This window comes from Oncorhynchus mykiss, chromosome 18 (assembly GCF_057628025.1).
Source record: "Oncorhynchus mykiss isolate SJ-2025 chromosome 18, ASM5762802v1, whole genome shotgun sequence".
Taxonomy (NCBI): Eukaryota; Metazoa; Chordata; class Actinopteri; order Salmoniformes; family Salmonidae; genus Oncorhynchus; species Oncorhynchus mykiss.
This window is the reverse complement of record NC_143039.1, coordinates 42,786,059-42,804,277: the sequence shown is the minus strand read 5'-3', so window position 1 is coordinate 42,804,277 and position 18,219 is coordinate 42,786,059. Positions and strand designations below refer to the sequence as shown.

Here is an 18,219-nt window from a genome sequence, read left to right as displayed (position 1 = left end):
TCTGTGTTTGTGTATTCATTGAGAATGGATGAGTAATGTATGTTGATCCTTGCAGTCTTTTTCTGCATCATTCCTAGAAAGACTGAGATATGGTTTTCAACTGTGATGGTTCCTGAGTCAGGTGTGTAACTTGCGGGGAGATCAAGGCCCCCAATATTTGAGACGAGCCAATTTGACCCCCTCAATAATACACCATGATGGATTGGAAATGATTTTCCCATCGTAGCTAGTTATTTCTCATGATCACGACATAAGTTGTTTTGTCGAGATCCTGAAATAAACTCTAGAAATAGAAGTGGACATATTGATGATAGTGACAGTACGGCTGAGGCAGTGAGCCCACGGTGGATCAGCACATATGTTTTTATTGATTGCTACACTAAGGGATGGTCAATTTCATGTGAACATCATGCTTTCATTTGTGTAAGTGAGGATTTGGTGAACTGTATATTCTTTAGGTTAGGTTTTACTTTGTGTTCGCTCCCGTGTGCTGGTAAGGGCACAGATGACAGACGGGTAGGATTCCAGTTGAGGTGGTTTAATAACGCTGACTGCACAGGCACGGAACCGCAGTGTATGAAGTATGGATGGGCTGGCACGGAACCGCACAGTGTATGTAGTATGGATGGGCAAAGGCTCTTAGTGGTCTGGCAACTTGCGTCAACCAAAGTGTCTGCAAGTAAAGAGAGAAATAAAGATACCACAGAATACAATCTCCAATTCACATCTCTTATAAACAATTTGCATGGCTATAACATGACTATGATAACTTAATGCTATACAGGACCACACAACGCAATTCAACATGACGGTGACTGCACTAATTAAGATCAAAGTGGTGGTGCTGCACACGTGCTACAAAGCATAGCACCATCTTCAGTACAGGGCTACAACTGCACAATTAACTTGAATACCTCTAAACAGTCAAATACAATGAAATACCCATATAATGATGTGCCATACACCTATACAATTACAGGGCATATAAACAATGCACTGGGGGACATTTTCCTTTACAAATACAGGGTTAAATGTGTGAAATGATCTGACAGCCAAAACAGAGAGAGCCCGCTCGCAATAGCTAGCTCTCAGTAGAAACGACTAATTAGCATAACCATAAATATGACATTATCGTCGCAGAGTGCATCTTCAGACATAAACACCTGAAAGGTATGAAATATGTACTTGCATATCAACAAGGACGCACACTGGACTTGGCTAATGAGTCGGAAGCACAGTAGTATTTGGATGCATTTTAATAATGTTCAGTGTTAGAGCACAGTGTAGAATTTGCCAAAACAAAATCCCATATTAAGCCACAACCTACACCAGGATATACGAACTGTGCGCCCAACTGTGAAGCTAGCTGTAGCGGAGTTTCGAGAAACTAGCGGGCCTGCTAGTGATAGTGGTGGAGCCAGCATCTGGGGCGGCAGGGTAGCCTAGTGGTTAGAGCACTAGTAACCGAAAGGTTGCAAGTTCAAACCCCCGAGCTGACAAGGTACAAATCTGTCGTTCTGCCCCTGAACAGGCAGTTAACCCACTGTTCCTAGGCCATCATTGAAAATAAGAATTTGTTCTTACTTGCCTAGTTAAATAAAGGTAAATAATCTCCATACGTGGAGATGTATCCACTCAGTCAAGTAGGACTACTCCGCGACCCGCAGCAATGCAGTCTTCTATGGGCCAGTTTATGCCAAAGTCTATGTCTGTAGCAAAACAAGGCCAAATTGATATTGCATTGGCCAAAATGATTGCCACCGATTTCCAGCCATTTTCGATCGTGGAGGACAGAGGTTTTAGAAATTATAGCAATAGTCTAAATCCAATGTACACAATTCCCTTTCAAAAGGGAAAGTCCAAAAAGCTACTGCAGTTTGCCTTACCACTGACTGCTGGACATCAAGGGTAACCACTTCTTTCATGTCGGTTACATGTCACTTCATTGAAGATTTTTCGATGTCTTCAGCTGTCTTCTGTACTGCTTTGAGTTCAGCGACAGACACACCTCAGAGAACTTGGCAGAGGAACTGTTGAGAGTGGCCAAAGAATGGTAAGTAGATGGAAAAGTGGTCTGTTGTATTAGCGACAATGCAGCTAACATAACCAAAGCCATGAAAATGTTTAAATGAACCCATCAGCCATGTCTTGCCCACACAATCAACCTGATTGTAAGAGATGCTCTGAAGGTGATGAAGCCCACTGTGGACAAAGTGAAAGCAGTTGTGGAATACTTCCACAGGAGCACAGTCGGTGCTGAAAAACTAAAGTCTACACAACGCCAGATGGGGATGCCTGAGCTGAGGCCTAAACAAGACTGCACTACAAGGTGGAATAAAATGTTATATGTTGAAGCGGTTTCTTGAGTCAAAGAACGCCATCATCTCTCCCCTGGCCATGGTCAATGCACCTGTTGATGCTCTGACCCAAGAGGAATGGGAGGTAACCACAGGACATGTGACAGAGTTGATGGACACCCTATGTTCATCAATGGACAGAAAGTTCCACAGAATGGAATATAATCAGAGACCGCTGCACTTGACCCCAGGTTTAAGAAGTTAGCCTTCAGTGATGCCAGAGTGATTGATGAGGCTCTTGAAAGAATAACCTCAGCAGCAGGGAGGGACAGCCCCAGCAGTCAGCTGGCTCAGGCACCAGGGCAACAGGAAGAAGATGGAGCAGAAGCACGAGCAGTAGTGCCACAAAAGTCTGCTGTTTGGATGCTGTTTGACGAGAGAGCAACTGGGGATGCAGCACGAAGGAATCCCTCAGCAGATGCCATAATGGAGGTCCGATCCTATTTGGAGGAGCCCCTCCTCCAAAGTTCTGCAGATCCTCTGAGCTGGTGGAAGAACAAGGCCTCGGTCTAAAGTCATTACAGGGAGACTGCATAATGGCCACACCTGTTCCCTCAGAGAGGGTCTTCGAAAGTGAGGCAGCTTGCATTTCTGAATGCAAATCTCTCAAAAAAGCTAAATATGGTCAGCATTGCTGTGTGCTGCAGGTTTTAACATGGCAATAAAGAAAAGATGGACCAGTGTAATGTTTTAAGTGGGATACTACAGTTTTGCACATTGTTCATTATTTTTCTTTGATATGGTTTAATAATCTACTATGTTGTTCAGATTGTACTCATTTTGAATTGTTACATTTAAACTCAGCAAAAAAAGAAACGTCCTCAACTGCAATTATTTTCAGCAAACTTAACGTGTAAATACAGTGCCTTGCGAAAGTATTCAGCCCCCTTGAACTTTGCAACCTTTTGCCACATTTCAGGCTTCAAACATAAAGATATAAAACTATTTTTTGTGAAGTCAACAACAAGTGGGACACAATCATGAAGTGGAACGACATTTATTGGATATTTCAAACTTTTTTAACAAATCAAAAACTGAAAAATTGGGCGTGCAAAATTATTCAGCCCCTTTACTTTCAGTGCAGCAAACTCTCTCCAGAAGTTCAGTGAGGATCTCTGAATGATCCAATGTTGACCTAAATGACTAATGATGATAAATACAATCCATCTGTGTGTAATCAAGTCTCCGGTATAAATGCACCTGCACTGTGATAGTCTCAGAGGTCCGTCAAAAGCACAGAGAGCATCATGAAGAACAAGGAACACATCAGGCAGGTCCGAGATACTGTTGTGAAGAAGTTTAAAGCCGGATTTGGATACAAAAAGATTTCCCAAGCTTTAAACATCCCATGGAGCACTGTGCAAGCGATAATATTGAAATGGAAGGAGTATCAGACCACTGCAAATCTACCAAGCCCTGGCCGTCCCTCTAAACTTTCAGCTCATACAAGGAGAAGACTGATCAGAGATGCAGCCAAGAGGCCCATGATCACTCTGGATGAACTGCAGAGATCTACAGCTGAGGTGGGAGACTCTGTCCATAGGACAACAATCAGTCGTATATTGCACAAATCTGGCCTTTATGGAAGAGTGGCAAGAAGAAAGCCATTTCTTAAAGATATCCATAAAAAGTGTTGTTTAAAGTTTGCCACAAGCCACCTGGGAGACACACCAAACATGTGGAAGAAGGTGCTCTGGTCAGATGAAACCAAAACTGAACTTTTTGGCAACAATGCAAAACGTTATGTTTGGCGTAAAAGCAACACAGCTCATCACCCTGAACACACCATCCCCACTGTCAAACATGGTGGTGGCAGCATCATGGTTTGGGCCTGCTTTTCTTCAGCAGGGACAGGGAAGATGGTTAAAATTGATGGGAAGATGGATGGAGCCAAATACAGGACCATTCTGGAAAAAAAAACCTGATGTAGTCTGCAAAAGACCTGAGACTGGGACGGAGATTTGTCTTCCAACAAGACAATGATCCAAAACATAAAGCAAAATCTACAATGGAATGGTTCAAAAATAAACATATCCAGGTGTTAGAATGGCCAAGTCAAAGTCCAGACCTGAATCCAATCGAGAATCTGTGGAAAGAACTGAAAACTGCTGTTCACAAATGCTCTCCATCCATCCTCACTGAGCTCGAGCTGTTTTGCAAGGAGGAATGGGAGAAAAAAAAAATTCAGTCTCTCGATGTGCAAAACTGATAGAGACATACCCCAAGCGACTTACAGCTGTAATCGCAGCAAAAGGTGGCGCTACAAAGTATTAACTTAAGGGGGCTGAATAATTTTGCACGCCCAATTTTTCAGTTTTTGATTTGTTAAAAAGTTTGAAATATCCAATAAATGTCGTTCCACTTCATGATTGTGTCCCACTTGTTGTTGATTCTTCACAAAAAAATACAGTTTTATATCTTTATGTTTGAAGCCTGAAATGTGGCAAAAGGTCGCAAAGTTCAAGGGGGCCGAATACTTTCGCAAGGCACTGTATTTGTATGAACAACAAGATCCAACAACTGAGACACAAACTGAACAATTTCCAAATACATGTGACTAACAGAAATGGGATAATGTGTCCCTGAACAAAGGGGGGGTCAAAATCAAAAGTAAAAGTCAGTATCTGATGTGGTCAGAAGCTGCATTAAAAACTGCAGTGCATCTACTCCTCATGGACTGCACCAGATTTGTCAGTTCTTGCAGTGAGATGTTACCCCACTCTTCCACCAAGACACCTGCAAGTTACTGGACATTTCTGGATGAGCCTGCAGGAATGGTACCACATGAGTGAGGAGGATGTCTTCCCTGTAACGCACAGCGTTGAGATTGCCTGCAATGACAACAAGCTCAGTCTGATGATGCTGTGACACAATGCCCCAGACCATGACGGACCCTCCACCTCCAAATCGATCCCGCTCCAGAGAATAGGCCTCAGTGTAACGCTCGTTCCTTCGACAATAAACGCGAATCCGACCATCACCCCTGGTGAGACAAAACTGCAACTCGTCAGTGAAGAGCACTTTTTGCCAGTCCTGTCTGGTCCAGCGACACTGGGTTTGTGCCCATAGGCAACGTTGTTGCCGGTGATGCATGGTGAGGACCTGCCTGTCCGCAATAGGCTGAGAGAGGTTGGACTTACGGCTTGTAGGCCTGTTGTAAAGGCAGGTCCTCACCAGACATCCCCGGCAACAACGTTGCCTTTGGGCACAAACCCACCGTTGCTGTTTTGAGACACCGTGCTTTCATTTGTGTTTGAGCTCATCAGTTTACAAGTTAGAACCTTAGCAACCTAAATGTCCTTTACCTTGAGCTAGGAGCTCATGTGTTATTATGCCCTCATGGGGCATACACATCAGTTATGGAAGCTAACAACCAGCATACATAACAATCTAACAAGACTACCTAGCTAGTACACAAGACTAGCCAATTTAGCTGCGTTGTTTCTTGCATTAGATTGGCTGCATGAGATAGGCTGTGGGCTTGGGGGCGCCACCCAGCCTGGGAGACCAGGCTGCCTGTCCAGTATCGTTCTGGGCTTCAATGCCCCACGAGCGCATTGCGATCTATGCAGCGGCAGCATGGTACTTTTGATTATCTTGACATTTGTTATGTCGGGATCACAAGAAAAGTATCTTGATTTGACAAAACTTTTGTGTTGTAGTGATGATGAGATAAGTCAGGATCTCGACTTAACAAGGGAATTTTATTTATTTAATTATTTCTGAACTTCTGTAGTGAACTGAGTAATAGCTCCTCTTTCTTCTTAACAAACCCTTATGTGAGTTAACTTGTAACACATAAATAAGTACAGTCACATTTAACATACAATTCTTATTTGTGCTCATGAATTTTGCATGGAAAAGGATACATTTCGATTGGAGAAAGTTTCTATTGAGACAAGACGCGTATCTCACACGTGTGAGCGGTATTTCTCAAAATGAGTGATAATTGGTCACGCTTATATTGGGCTACATTTTGTGAGTTCAAAGACAACTTTGGTAGTATTATAAACATTTAAACAGCTAGTTTCTAGTAGGCTATATAATTTGAGAACGGCTGTTACTCAGTAGGCTCAAGCAAGCCTGTTTCTCTCCCCAGTCAGAGGCTGCATGTCTGTCTCACAGACAGGTTGCTGCTGCAGGTCAATCTTCCATACAGTGCATTCGGAAAGTATTCGGACCACTTGACTTTTTACACATTTTGTTAAGTTACAGCCATTTAAATGGATTAAATCGTTTTCCCCCTCATCGATCTACACACAATACCCAACAATGACAAAGCAGAAACATGTTTTTAGAATTTTTTGCAAATGTATATTACAAATAAACGTCTGAAATATCACATTCACATGAGTATTCAGACCCTTTACTCAGTGCTTTGTTGAAGCACCTTTGCCAGCGATTACAGACTTGTCTCTTCTTGGGTATGACGCTACAAGCTTGGCACACCTGTATTTGGGCAGTTTCTCCCACTCGTATCTGCAGACCCTCTCAAGCTCTGTCAGGATGGATGGGGAGCATCGCTGCACAGCTATTTTCGGGTCTCTCCAGAGATGTTCGATCCGGTTCAAGTCCGGGCTCTGGCTGGGCCACTCAAGGACATTGAGACTTGTCTCGAAGCCACTCCTGAACCTTCGCCCTAGTCTGAGGTCCTGAGCGCTCTGGAGCAGGTTTTCATCAAGGACTCTCTGTACTTTGCTCCTTTCATCATTCCCTCGATCCTGACTAGTTTCCCAGTACCTGCCTCTGAAAAACATCCCATCAGCATGATGCTGCAACCACCATGCTTCACCGTTGGGATAGTGGCAGGTTTCCTCCAGACGTGACGCTTGGCATTCAGGCCAAAGACTTCAATCTTGGTTTCATTAGATCAGATAATCTTGTTTGTCATGGTCAGAGTCACTCTACCATAAAAGGCTTGATTGGTGGAGTGCTGCAGAGATGGTTGTCCTTCTGGAAGGTTCTCCCATCTCCACAGAGGAACTCTGGAGCTCTATCTGAGTGACCATCAGGTTCTTGGTCACCTCCTTGACCAAGGCCCTTCTCTCCCAATTGCTCGGTTTGGCCGGGCGGTCAGCTCCAGGAAGAGTCTTGGTGCTTTGAAAATGATTCAATTTAAGAATGATGGAGGCCGTTGTGTTCTTGGGGACCTTTCAATGTTGCAGACATTTTTTGCTACCATTCCCCAGATCTGTTCCTCTACACAATCCTGTCTCGGAACTCTACGGACAATTCCTTTGACCTCATTGCTTGGTGTGCCTTTCCAAATAATTTCCAATCAATTGAATTTACTACAGGTGGACTCACCTCAAGTTGTAGAAACATCTCAAGGATGATCAATGGAAACAGGATCCACCTGAGCTCAATTTCAGGTCTCATAGCAAAAGGTCTGAATATGTAAATAAGGTATTTCAGTTTTGTATATTTGTGACTCACAACCTGGAGTGACACATGCACTTATCACATAGTGAGTGACACATGCACTTATCACATAGTATTCCATACATATGTTAAGGCCATACAACCTGAGTTGAAACCTGAGTGAGGTGCACATTTACAGTACATAAACAGATGCATGAGCCATATATTTATGTGGTGGGCACTTGATACGGTCACATGACATTGTTGTGGTATGTCACAAAATGTGGGGTGGCAGGTAGCCTAGTGGGTAGAGTGTTACATTTAAACTCAGTTTTTCACAACTCCTGACATTTAATCCTGGTAAAAATTCCCTGTCTTAGGTCAGTTAGGATCACTACTTTATTTTAAGAATGTGAAATGTCAGAATAATAGTAGAGAGAATTATTTATTTCAGCTTATTTATTTTATCACATTCCCAATGGGTCAGAAGTTTAAATACACTCAATTGGCATTTGGTAGCATTGCCTTTAAATTGTTTAACTTGGGTCAAACATTTTGGGTGAATTTTGAGGATTGAACCCTGTGGCACCCCCATAGAGACTGCCAGAGTTCCGGACAGCAGGCCCTCCGATTTGACACACTGAACTCTATCAGAGTAGTTGGTGAACCAAGGGAGGCAATCATTTGAAAAACCAAGGCTGTCGAGTCTGCCAATAAGAATGTTGTGATTGACAGAGTCGAAAGCCTTGGCCAGGTCGATGAATACGGCTGCACAGTCATTTCTCTTATCGATGGCGGTTATGATGTCGTTTTGGACCTTGAACGTGGCTGAGGTGCACCCATGACCAGCTCTGAAACCAGATTGCATAGCAGAGAAGGTACGGTAGGATTCGAAATGGTCGGTAATGTGTTTGTTAACTTGGTTTTCGAAGACCTTAGAAAGACAGGGTAGGATAGATATAGGTCTGTAGCAGTTTGGATCTAGAGTGTCACCCCCTTTGAAGAGGGGGATGACCGCGGCAGCTTTCCAATCTATGGGAATCTCAGACGAAAGAAAGGTTGAACAGGCTAGTAATAGGGGTTGCAACAATTTGGGTAAATCATTTTAGAAAGAGAGGGTCCAGATTGTCTAGCCCGGCTGATTTTGGATTTTGCAGCTCTTTCAGAACATCAGCTATCTGGATTTGGGTAAAGGAGAAATGGTGGGGGCTTTGGCGAGTTGCTGTGGAGGGTGCCGGGCAGTTGACCAGGGTCGGGGTAGCCAGGTGGAAAGCATGGCCAGAAATGCTTATTGAAATTCTCAATTATAGTGGTGATTTATCGGTGGTGACAGTGTTTCCTAGCCTCAGAGCAGTGGCCAGCTGGGAGGAGGTGCTCTTATTCTCCATGGACTTTACAGTGTCCCAGAACTTTTTTGAATTAGTACTACAGGATGCAAATTTCTGTTAGGAAAGCTAAGGCTAGCTTTTTCAATCTGCCTGTGTATATTTCTTTCCTAACTTCCCTGAAAAGTTGCATATCACGGGGGCTATTCCATGCTAATGCAGAATGACACAGGATGTGTTTGTGCTGGTCAAGGGCAGACAGGTCTGGGGTGAACCAAGGACTATATCTATTCCTGGTTCTAAATACTTTGAATGGGGCATGCTTATTTAAGATGGTGAGGAAGGCACTTTTAAAGAATAGCCAGGCATCATCTACTGACGGGATGAGGTCAATGTCATTCCAGGATACCCCGGCCAGGTAGATTAGAAAGACCTGCTCGCAGAAATGTTTTAGGGAGCGCTTGACAGCGATGAGGGGTGGTCGTTTGGTCGCTGACCCATTACGGATGCAGGCAATGAGGCAGTGATCGCTGAGATCTTGATTGAAAACAGCAGAGGTGTATTTGGAGGGCGAGTTAGTTAGAATGACATCTATGAGGGTGCCCATACGGATTTGGAGTTGTACCTGGTAGGTTCATTGATAATTTGTGTGAGATTGACGGCATCAAGCTTGGATTGTAGGATGGCCGGTGTTTTAAGCATGTCCCAGTTTAGGTCACCTAGTAGCACAGGCTCAGAAGATAGATGGGGGCAATCAGTTCACATATGGTGTCGGGGGCATAGCTGAGGGATGTCTTTTGCAAGCTGCAACAGCGAGAGACTTGTTTCTGGAAAGGTGACTTTTGAAGTAGAAGCTCGAATTGTTTGGGTACAGACTTGGATAGTAATACAGAAATCTGCAGGCTATCTTTGCAGTAGATTGCAAGATTTCAGGATTTTTGGTGGTTTTCCTAAGCCAGGATTCAGACACGGCTAGAACATCCGGGATGGCAGAGTGTGCTAAAGCAGTGAGGAAAACAAACTTAGGGATGAGGCTTCTAATGTTAACATGCATGAAACCACGGCTTTTACGGTTACAGAAGTCAACAAATGAGAGCACCTGGGGAGTGGGAGGGGAGCTAGGCACTGCAGGACCTGGATTAACCTCTACATCACCAGAAGAACAGAGGAGAAGTAGGATAAGGGTACGGCTAAATGCTATATGAACTGGCCGTCTAGTGTAACGGATGTGAAACGGCTAGCTTAGTTAGCGTGGGCGCTAAATAGCGTTTCAATCAGTGACGTCACTTGCTCTGAGACCTTGAAGTAGTAGTTCCCCTTGCTCTGCAAGGGCCGCGGCTTTTGTGGAGCGATGGGTAACGATGCTTCGAGGGTGACTGTTGATGTGTGCAGAAGGTCCCTAGTTCGCGCCCGGGTATGGGCGAGGAGACGGTCTAAAACTTGTACTGTTACATTGATGCTGTTGACCCGGATTACTGGTTGCTGCGGAAAAAGGAGGAAGGTCAAAAGGGGGGTGAGTGTAACGGATGTGAAACGGCTAGCTTAGCGTGGGCGCTAAATAGCGTTTCAATCAGTGACGTCACTTGCTCTGAGACCTTGAAGTAGTAGTTCCCCTTGCTCTGCAAGGGCCGCGGCTTTTGTGGAGCGATGGGTAACGACGCTTCGTAGGTGTCAGTTGTTTGATGTGTGCAGAAGGTCCCTGGTTCGCGCCCGGGTATGGGCGAGGGGACGGTTTAAAATTATACTGTTACACTAGCACGTTCGGGAACAGATTAAAAAGAGCAGGATTCTGGGCACGATAGCATAAATTCAAGGCATAGTGTACAGACAAAGGTAAGGTAGGATGTGAGTACATTGGAGGTAACCCTAGGCAGTGAGTATTTATGAGAGAGATAGAGTCTCTAGAAACGTTTAAACCAGGTGATGTCATCGCATATGTAGGAGGTGGGACAACATGGTTGGTTCAGGCATATTGAGCAGGGCTAGAGGCTCTACAGTGAAATAAGACAATAATCACTAACCGGGACAGAAATGGACGAGGCATTTTGATATTAGAGAGAGGCATGCGTAGCCAAGTGAACATATGGGTCCAGTGAGTGGTTGGAATGACTGGGGACACGGCGATTCAGACAGTTAGCAGGCCGATGCTAACAGTTAGTAGACCCAGAGATCTACTAACAAGGGAATCTATATTCGGAGAGCCTGTTTCAGTCCTGCCCTTGACTTTGGTGCAGGGCATGTGATGTCCATAGCCTCTTCATCGCATAACTCCCTGATCGTGTCAAAAAGATAGCTAGACAAACTGTGTCCAGTCCAGGTAGTGCTTTTTACAGGCAGTCCATCTATGGGAGGAAGGATGACAGCATTGCGACTGAGTCCGAACGCTCCTTGGAGACAACAGACTCCAGAGCATCGAAACTGTTTAACAGGGAATAACAAAAAATCAGAAGACATTACAACCCTGCACAACATCAATTCACCTCCCAAGTTTAGATAAGAATAACCTCATACAAAGAAAATTATTTTTTACCTGAAGTGCTGGTACTGCTTGATCTGTGGCAGCGGTCTAAAGCACGGAGTCAGGTGTTGTTGCCAGCCATAGCTTTCCACCAGCACCGTACCATCATCCAGTCCAGCCAGCTGTGGGATGTGGACCCCTATCACAGTGCTGTCCTTCACAACATCAGCATTCTGAGACAAAGTTTTCACTCTGATCTTTCTGAAGCGCTGCTTGATAAGACAGAAGCACAAGTCACGGGCAAACTTGGTGTAGCCTGTGATCAGGAAGTTGAAGGTCCAGATTGTGGTGGAGCTTGTGCATGGTCCGCCAGGCACAATACCAGAGCACAAACTTGTTCCTCTTTTGGCCACATCACAATTCAGGTCCACACTTGTTTTCCCAACTCCATAGTTGAAGAAATGGTGCATGTAGTTGCTTGTGCCAGCTCTCATTAGAGTCAGGCGTGTTCTGCTGAATGATGCTGAAAGACAAATTCCAGATACAAATATTTTAGCATTATTATACAATAGATGTGAAATTGCATTATGAGAACATTACTACACACAGTTCATATAGGGAATGTTAGCTATTGTAACTAGCCAGCCATCTAACGTCAGCTGGCTACCTAACAGCAAGCTTTAACTAGCAATACAAACTGATTGTCATAGCTAGCTAAAGTTAACCAATAGGTTCAATGTTAGCTAGTTAGCTAGCTAACATTAGGCAATAACTAGCAATGCGAAATGGCATTCTGAGAAAACTACACTAACGGTACACACACTACATACACAAGTTAATGTTAGATAGCAAGCTGGCCACCTAACCTCAGCTGACATTAGCTAGCTAATAGCAAGCTTTAACTTGTGATCTTTTGTTTAGACATAAAATGTTAATGTTAGCCAGCTAACAGAAAGCTTTAACTGGTCTTTTGTTTAGACATGCCACATAAACGTTAGTTAGCTAAACAATGAACTATAATCCCAATTCATGGAGTAACGTTACTAGCAATACAAACCGATTGTCATAGCAAGCAAAACTTAACCAAATAATGTTAGGTTCATTGTTAGTTAGCAAGCCAGAGATTAAACTCCAGCTGGCTAGCTAACAGCTTTAGCTTGCAATGAAAACAACCTTCGGACAAAATTAGAAACATAATACCTGAATCTGTAGCTAGATTCTTACCTGTATACATGGATGAAAGCTTCACGGCAGACTGCAACCCATTTTATAAGACATCCTGTGTTGTTTCCGTTTAGTTTGCACAGCTTGTTTGGCCTGTTGTGTTCCACTGATTGCAAAACGTGTTATGAAATGAGAGTCAGCCTAGCATGGCCCGATCGTCGTCCATAACTACTTTTTCCCACTTACCTTTGTCGCCTAATAGATTCAGGGCAGCAATGTTATTGAGAGCAGTAGCAACATAATTGTAGTTCTCCATGGGTAACATAATATCTTTCGGGGGAAAAAACTGCAGTACGAGCAGCTCATTTTATAGACACAAGATGCAACACCGACCAATCCAAACTCATCTCTCGGCATGTCCAGCCCACTCATTATCTCAGCCAATCATGGCTTGCGGGAAGGTTGCCCCCTTTTTCTGTGGCTAAACCAACTAGGCTCGTAATTTAATAATTGTATTCGTATTTGCAGATGACATACACATTTAATATTAAGGCACATGAACGTTCACATGTTCGAGAAGGCATTTCTGCCAAAAAACACATTTTGTTAAAAAATATTTTTTTATGTTCAAAAGGCTCTCCTGTGAAGTCGTGACTTTCGACATACGCCTAGTTTCCTGAATCAGGTCACATTTAATAAATGTGCAAATATTTCTAAAAACCTCTTTTCGCTTTGTCATTATGGGGTATTGTGTATAAATTGATGAGGATTTGTATTTATTTAATCCATTTTAGAATAAAGCTCTAACGTAACAAAATGTGGAAAAAGTCAAGGGTTCTGAATACTTTCCAATGCACTGTATTTATGTTTGGAAAACACAATTGAAGGCCAAAATTATGGGGAGGAAAGCACTCATGTTTACCCAACATAGTAACCACCCTAGAAAGGTGGTGACCCTGGAACCCATTGACCCGGATCCCCCCCAATATGCAACACAGAGTTAAGCCCTTGGCTGGAGTTACAAATGCTTATGATTCTATTATGAGTTCCTCATTTAAATGACTCTTGTAGATTATGTAGAACTAGAGTAAGACCACAGCTAGCTTCACTGAAAAGAAAAGCATGAATAGGGGAGCAGTAGTAAGTAGTCTAGGCTACTGGATACAGTAGAGACATTTCTTTACCCCCAGACAAATCTGTCGACAACTTCTGTCAGGCTACCTTTTATTTTTTAATATTTGTTGAATGTTGCCATGGCATTTAAATGATTTAGGAGTCGTGTTTGATTGGTCGCGTCTGTTTGTTACCTGGGGACTCTCTACAAGAGTTGGTGAGGTAAGCAGCCCTTCGGCTTTCGACACTAGTTCAGAACCACCGGTGTAGACACTGCAGAATATTCGAGAACGTTGGGTAAGTAAATCTAACATTTTTGTGTGATAATGCCAAAGCTATTTTGAATAATGGAATACATTTGTCTACTTAGGTTCCATATCAAATTAACACCAATTAATTAGGCTAACTATTAAACAGAACCACCATAAATACAAGATGGCAGGCATTTTCCATTATTCAAACACCTCATGTGTATTACCACAAACAATTAGTGTAGTATGTGTGCTGAATTAAGCATAACCTTTCCCCTTAGCCTAGCTTGCCTATAGTTTCAATTTGATTAGGCCTAGTATCTTTTCTGAGAAAAAAAGTTGAGTAATAGGAAAGCTGAATTGCAGACATTGTCTTATTGCCCTCCAATATTGTGCATGAATCTACTGTCATGGCTCAATCATATTAGGCCATTTTATATGAAAGGGAATGAATTGTTCAACATAATGACTGTTTCATACTGAAGTTAATGTAATAAGTAATATTGAGCTTTGCAGTGCACACTAGCCCAAGTTTTCATATAGCCTTAAAGCTAGTCTTAATCAACTAAAGGCTGCTTTTAAACAGATATTATACGAAATTCCTTTCCTCCTTGAGTGAGTAGTCAGTTTTATCATTGGGTAGAGAGGGTGGAAATTCACTTCCATGTAAATTATGATTTCAACCAGATCATTACTCATCACAGACAGCACTGTAGTCCCACAAGTGGAGGCTGGTGGGAGGAGCTATAGGAGGACGGGCTCATTGTAATGGCTGGAATGGAATTATTGGAACGGTGTCAAACATGGTTTCCTTATTTGTTTGATAGCGTTCCATTTATTCCATTCCAGCCATTACAATGAGCCCGTCTTTCTATAGCTCCTCCCACCAGCCTCCTCTGATTCCCACAACCTCCCCGGACATGACGTTATATCAAATGTCAGTTTTGTCAATACTTGTCCCTCATGTAAACATAGTCTGCATCCAAAACGGCATCCTATTCCCTATAGTGCACTACTTTTAGAGTGCACTACTTTTGATCAGGGTCCATCAACTTGTTTCCAGTCTTGTCATATCGGTGTGTGTCACCTGTTTCCTTTAGTCTCGTGACGCTGCGAGTATCATGGCCACGCTAAGTGCCAAGCCTGGGCTCAGGTACAGTGTGTCCGACTGGGACCCCAGTAACAAGCTGATTGATGTCTGACACAGCAGAACAGAGGCCACACATCTCACATGAGACACGCCAGGAAGGGAAGACCTTACGCAATGAGAAAACCAGCAAGGTAAGATGTTGTGACTATGTAATGAAACAACCAATTCAGTAAGGACTTGCTTGACGTTGTGACTGAATTGTAACATTGGCCTATACAAAGTTAGTTTTCATATCATAAACTGTCATGGACTATTATTTATTCTCATCACACGTATTAATCTCTCTCTCGCTATATCTCTCCCCCTATCCCTCTCTGACTAACTGGGATGAGAGTGACCGGCTGAGTAATAGGATCTGGGATATCTCCCACTAGAGAGAGACTTTGGAATCCTGCGCACAGGAATTGGGCAAAGAGATGTATGCCTTAACCCTGATGAGATTTGCAATTCAATTTCAAATTAGTATTAATCTGGAATGCAGTTGTTTCAATGTACCTGGTAAAAAAAACAAGACAGGTTTTAGGGTGACGTATTGACTTTCTAGTACAGCGTAGGTGAATCTGTGTGCTCTGTCGGGTGGAGTGCCTGACCCTGAGGGAGGGTCGCCCCAGAAACGAGCTAGTCAGTGATCTGGTGGATGTGATCCACCAGCAGCGCATCCACAAGGCTTTTGAGGAGCTGTTGTAAGAAACCATTTGACCAAGTTTGAATCCCAAATGGTACTCTATTCCCTTTATAGTGTACTACTTTTGCACAGTCCCATGTGCTCTGGTCAAAAGTAGTACACTAGGAATAAGGTGCTATTTGGGATGGCTCCACTGTTAGAGTGAAACAGAAGCGAAAAAATGAGGATGAAAGATGTCACCTACTTTGCTGTCTCAGTACTTTTTCTGTCTCAGGCTGTTCTATCCAGTCTTCTACAGGAGTCCATGAAATTCAGGACAAGGCCCAAGACATTGACCTGTCCTGCTTGTCACTCACTGTGACATCACCTGAGATTCTCTGAAGCCCAACCCCCTGCGCATACCCATAAGGTGAGCTGGAATGAGGGTGTACAATACAAAGAAATAATAGACCTTCTGAAATTCGGAGCAGGATATCTAGATCAAACCTACTTGTGTGTTGTCAATGAGAACCTCGTGCAATTGTAATCCTTACTTGCCGACAGAGATGGCCGCCTCGCTTCGCGTTCCTAGGAAACTATGATTTTTGTTGTTTTTTTCTGTGTTATTTCTTACAGTGGTACCCGAGGTAATCTTACGTTTCATTACATACAGTCGGGAGGAACTACTGAATATAAGAGCAATGTCAACTCACCATCATTACGACCAGGAATATGACTCTCCCGAAGCGGATTCTGGATTTTGCCTTCCACCCAGGACAATGGATCGGACCCCAGCCAGCGACCCTAAACGACTCCGTAAAAGGGGCAAACGAAGCGGTCTTCTGGTCAGGCTCCGGAGACGGGCACATTGCGCACCACTCCCTAGCATACTACTCGCCAATGTCCAGTCTCTTGACAACAAGGTTGATGAAATCCGAGCAAGGGTACCAGAGAGACATCAGAGACTGTAACGTTCTTTACTTCACGGAAACATGGCTCACTTGAGAGACGCTAACAGAGTCGGTGCAGCCAGCTGGTTTCTTCACGCATCGCGCCGACAGAAACAAGCATCTTTCTGGTAAGAAGAGGGGCGGGGGGGTATGCCTTATGATTAACGAGACGTGGTGTGATCATAACAACATACAGGAACTCAAGTCCTTCTGTTCACCTGACTTAGAATTCCTCACAATCAAATGTCGACCGCATTATCTACCAAGGGGATTCTCTTCGATTATAATCACAGCCGTATATATTCCCCCCCAAGCAGACACATCGATGGCCCTGAACAAACTTAATTTGACTCTATGTAAACTTGAAACCACATATCCTGAGGCTGCATTCATTGTAGCTGTGGATTTTAACAAGGCTAATCTGAAAACAAGACTCCCTAAATTCTATCAGCATATCAATTGTGCTACCAGGGCTGGTAAAACCCTGGATCTTTGTTATCATTGTTATGTTTAACTTCCTCGACGCATAATAAGGCCCTCCCCCACCCTCCTTTCGGAAAAGCTGACCACGACTCAATTTTGTTGCTTCCAGCCTACAGACAGAAACTAAAACAAGAAGCTCCCGCGCTCAGGTCTGTTCAACACTGGTCCAACCAATCTGATTCCACGCTTCAAGACTGCTTCGATCACGTGGATTGAGGTACAGTATGTTCCGCATTGCGTCCAACAACAACATTGACGAATACGCTGATTCGGTGAGCGAGTTCATTAGAAAGTGCATCGGCGACGTTGTACCCACAGCAACGATTAAAACGTTCCCAAACCAGAAACCGTGGATTGATAGCAGCATTCGTGTGAAACTGAAAGCGCAAACCACTGCTTTTAACCAGGGCAAGGTGACCGGAAACATGACCGAGTACAAACAGTGTAGCTATTCCCTCTGCAAGGCAATCAAACAAGCTAAGTGTCAGTATAGAGACAAAGTAGAGTCACAATTCAACGGCTCAGACACAAGAGGTTTGTGGCAGGGTCTACAGTCAATCGGATTACAAAAAACGGATTACAAAAAGAAAAAAGAAAAAAAAAGAAAACCAGCCCTGTCGTGGAACAGGATGTCTTGCTCCCAGACAGACAAAATAACTTTTTTGCTCGCTTTGAGGACAATACAGTGCCACTGACACGGCCCGACGTGAGTAAAACATTTAAACGTGTTAACCCTCGCAAGGCTGCAGGCCCAGACGGCATCCCCAGCCGCGTCCTCAGAGCATGCGCAGACCAGCTGGCTGGTGTGTTTACGGACATATTCAATCAATCCTTATCCCATTCTGCTGTTCCCACATGTTCAAGAGGGCCACCATTGTTCCTGTTCCCAAGAAAGCTAAGGGAAACGACCGCCCCATAGCACTCACTTCCGTCATCATGAAGTGCTTTGAGAGACTAGTCAAGGACCATATCCTAGTCAAGGACCATATCACCTCCACCCTAC

At 43.7% G+C, this 18,219-nt stretch overlaps 1 protein-coding gene across 1 annotated transcript; it reads right to left on the bottom strand.

The window, feature by feature from the left end:
- Positions 1-8,151: 8,151 nt before the first annotated feature.
- Positions 8,152-13,006, bottom strand: LOC149975514 (uncharacterized). The gene is made up of 3 exons (XM_090208470.1): positions 12,726-13,006; positions 11,574-12,024; positions 8,152-11,461 (listed from the first exon to the last, which is right to left on the bottom strand). The coding sequence occupies exons 1-3, from the start codon at positions 12,733-12,735 to the stop codon at positions 11,386-11,388; spliced, it is 537 nt and encodes a 178-aa protein (XP_090064596.1). The 5' UTR covers positions 12,736-13,006; the 3' UTR covers positions 8,152-11,385.
- Between the last annotated feature and the right edge of the window lie 5,213 nt (positions 13,007-18,219).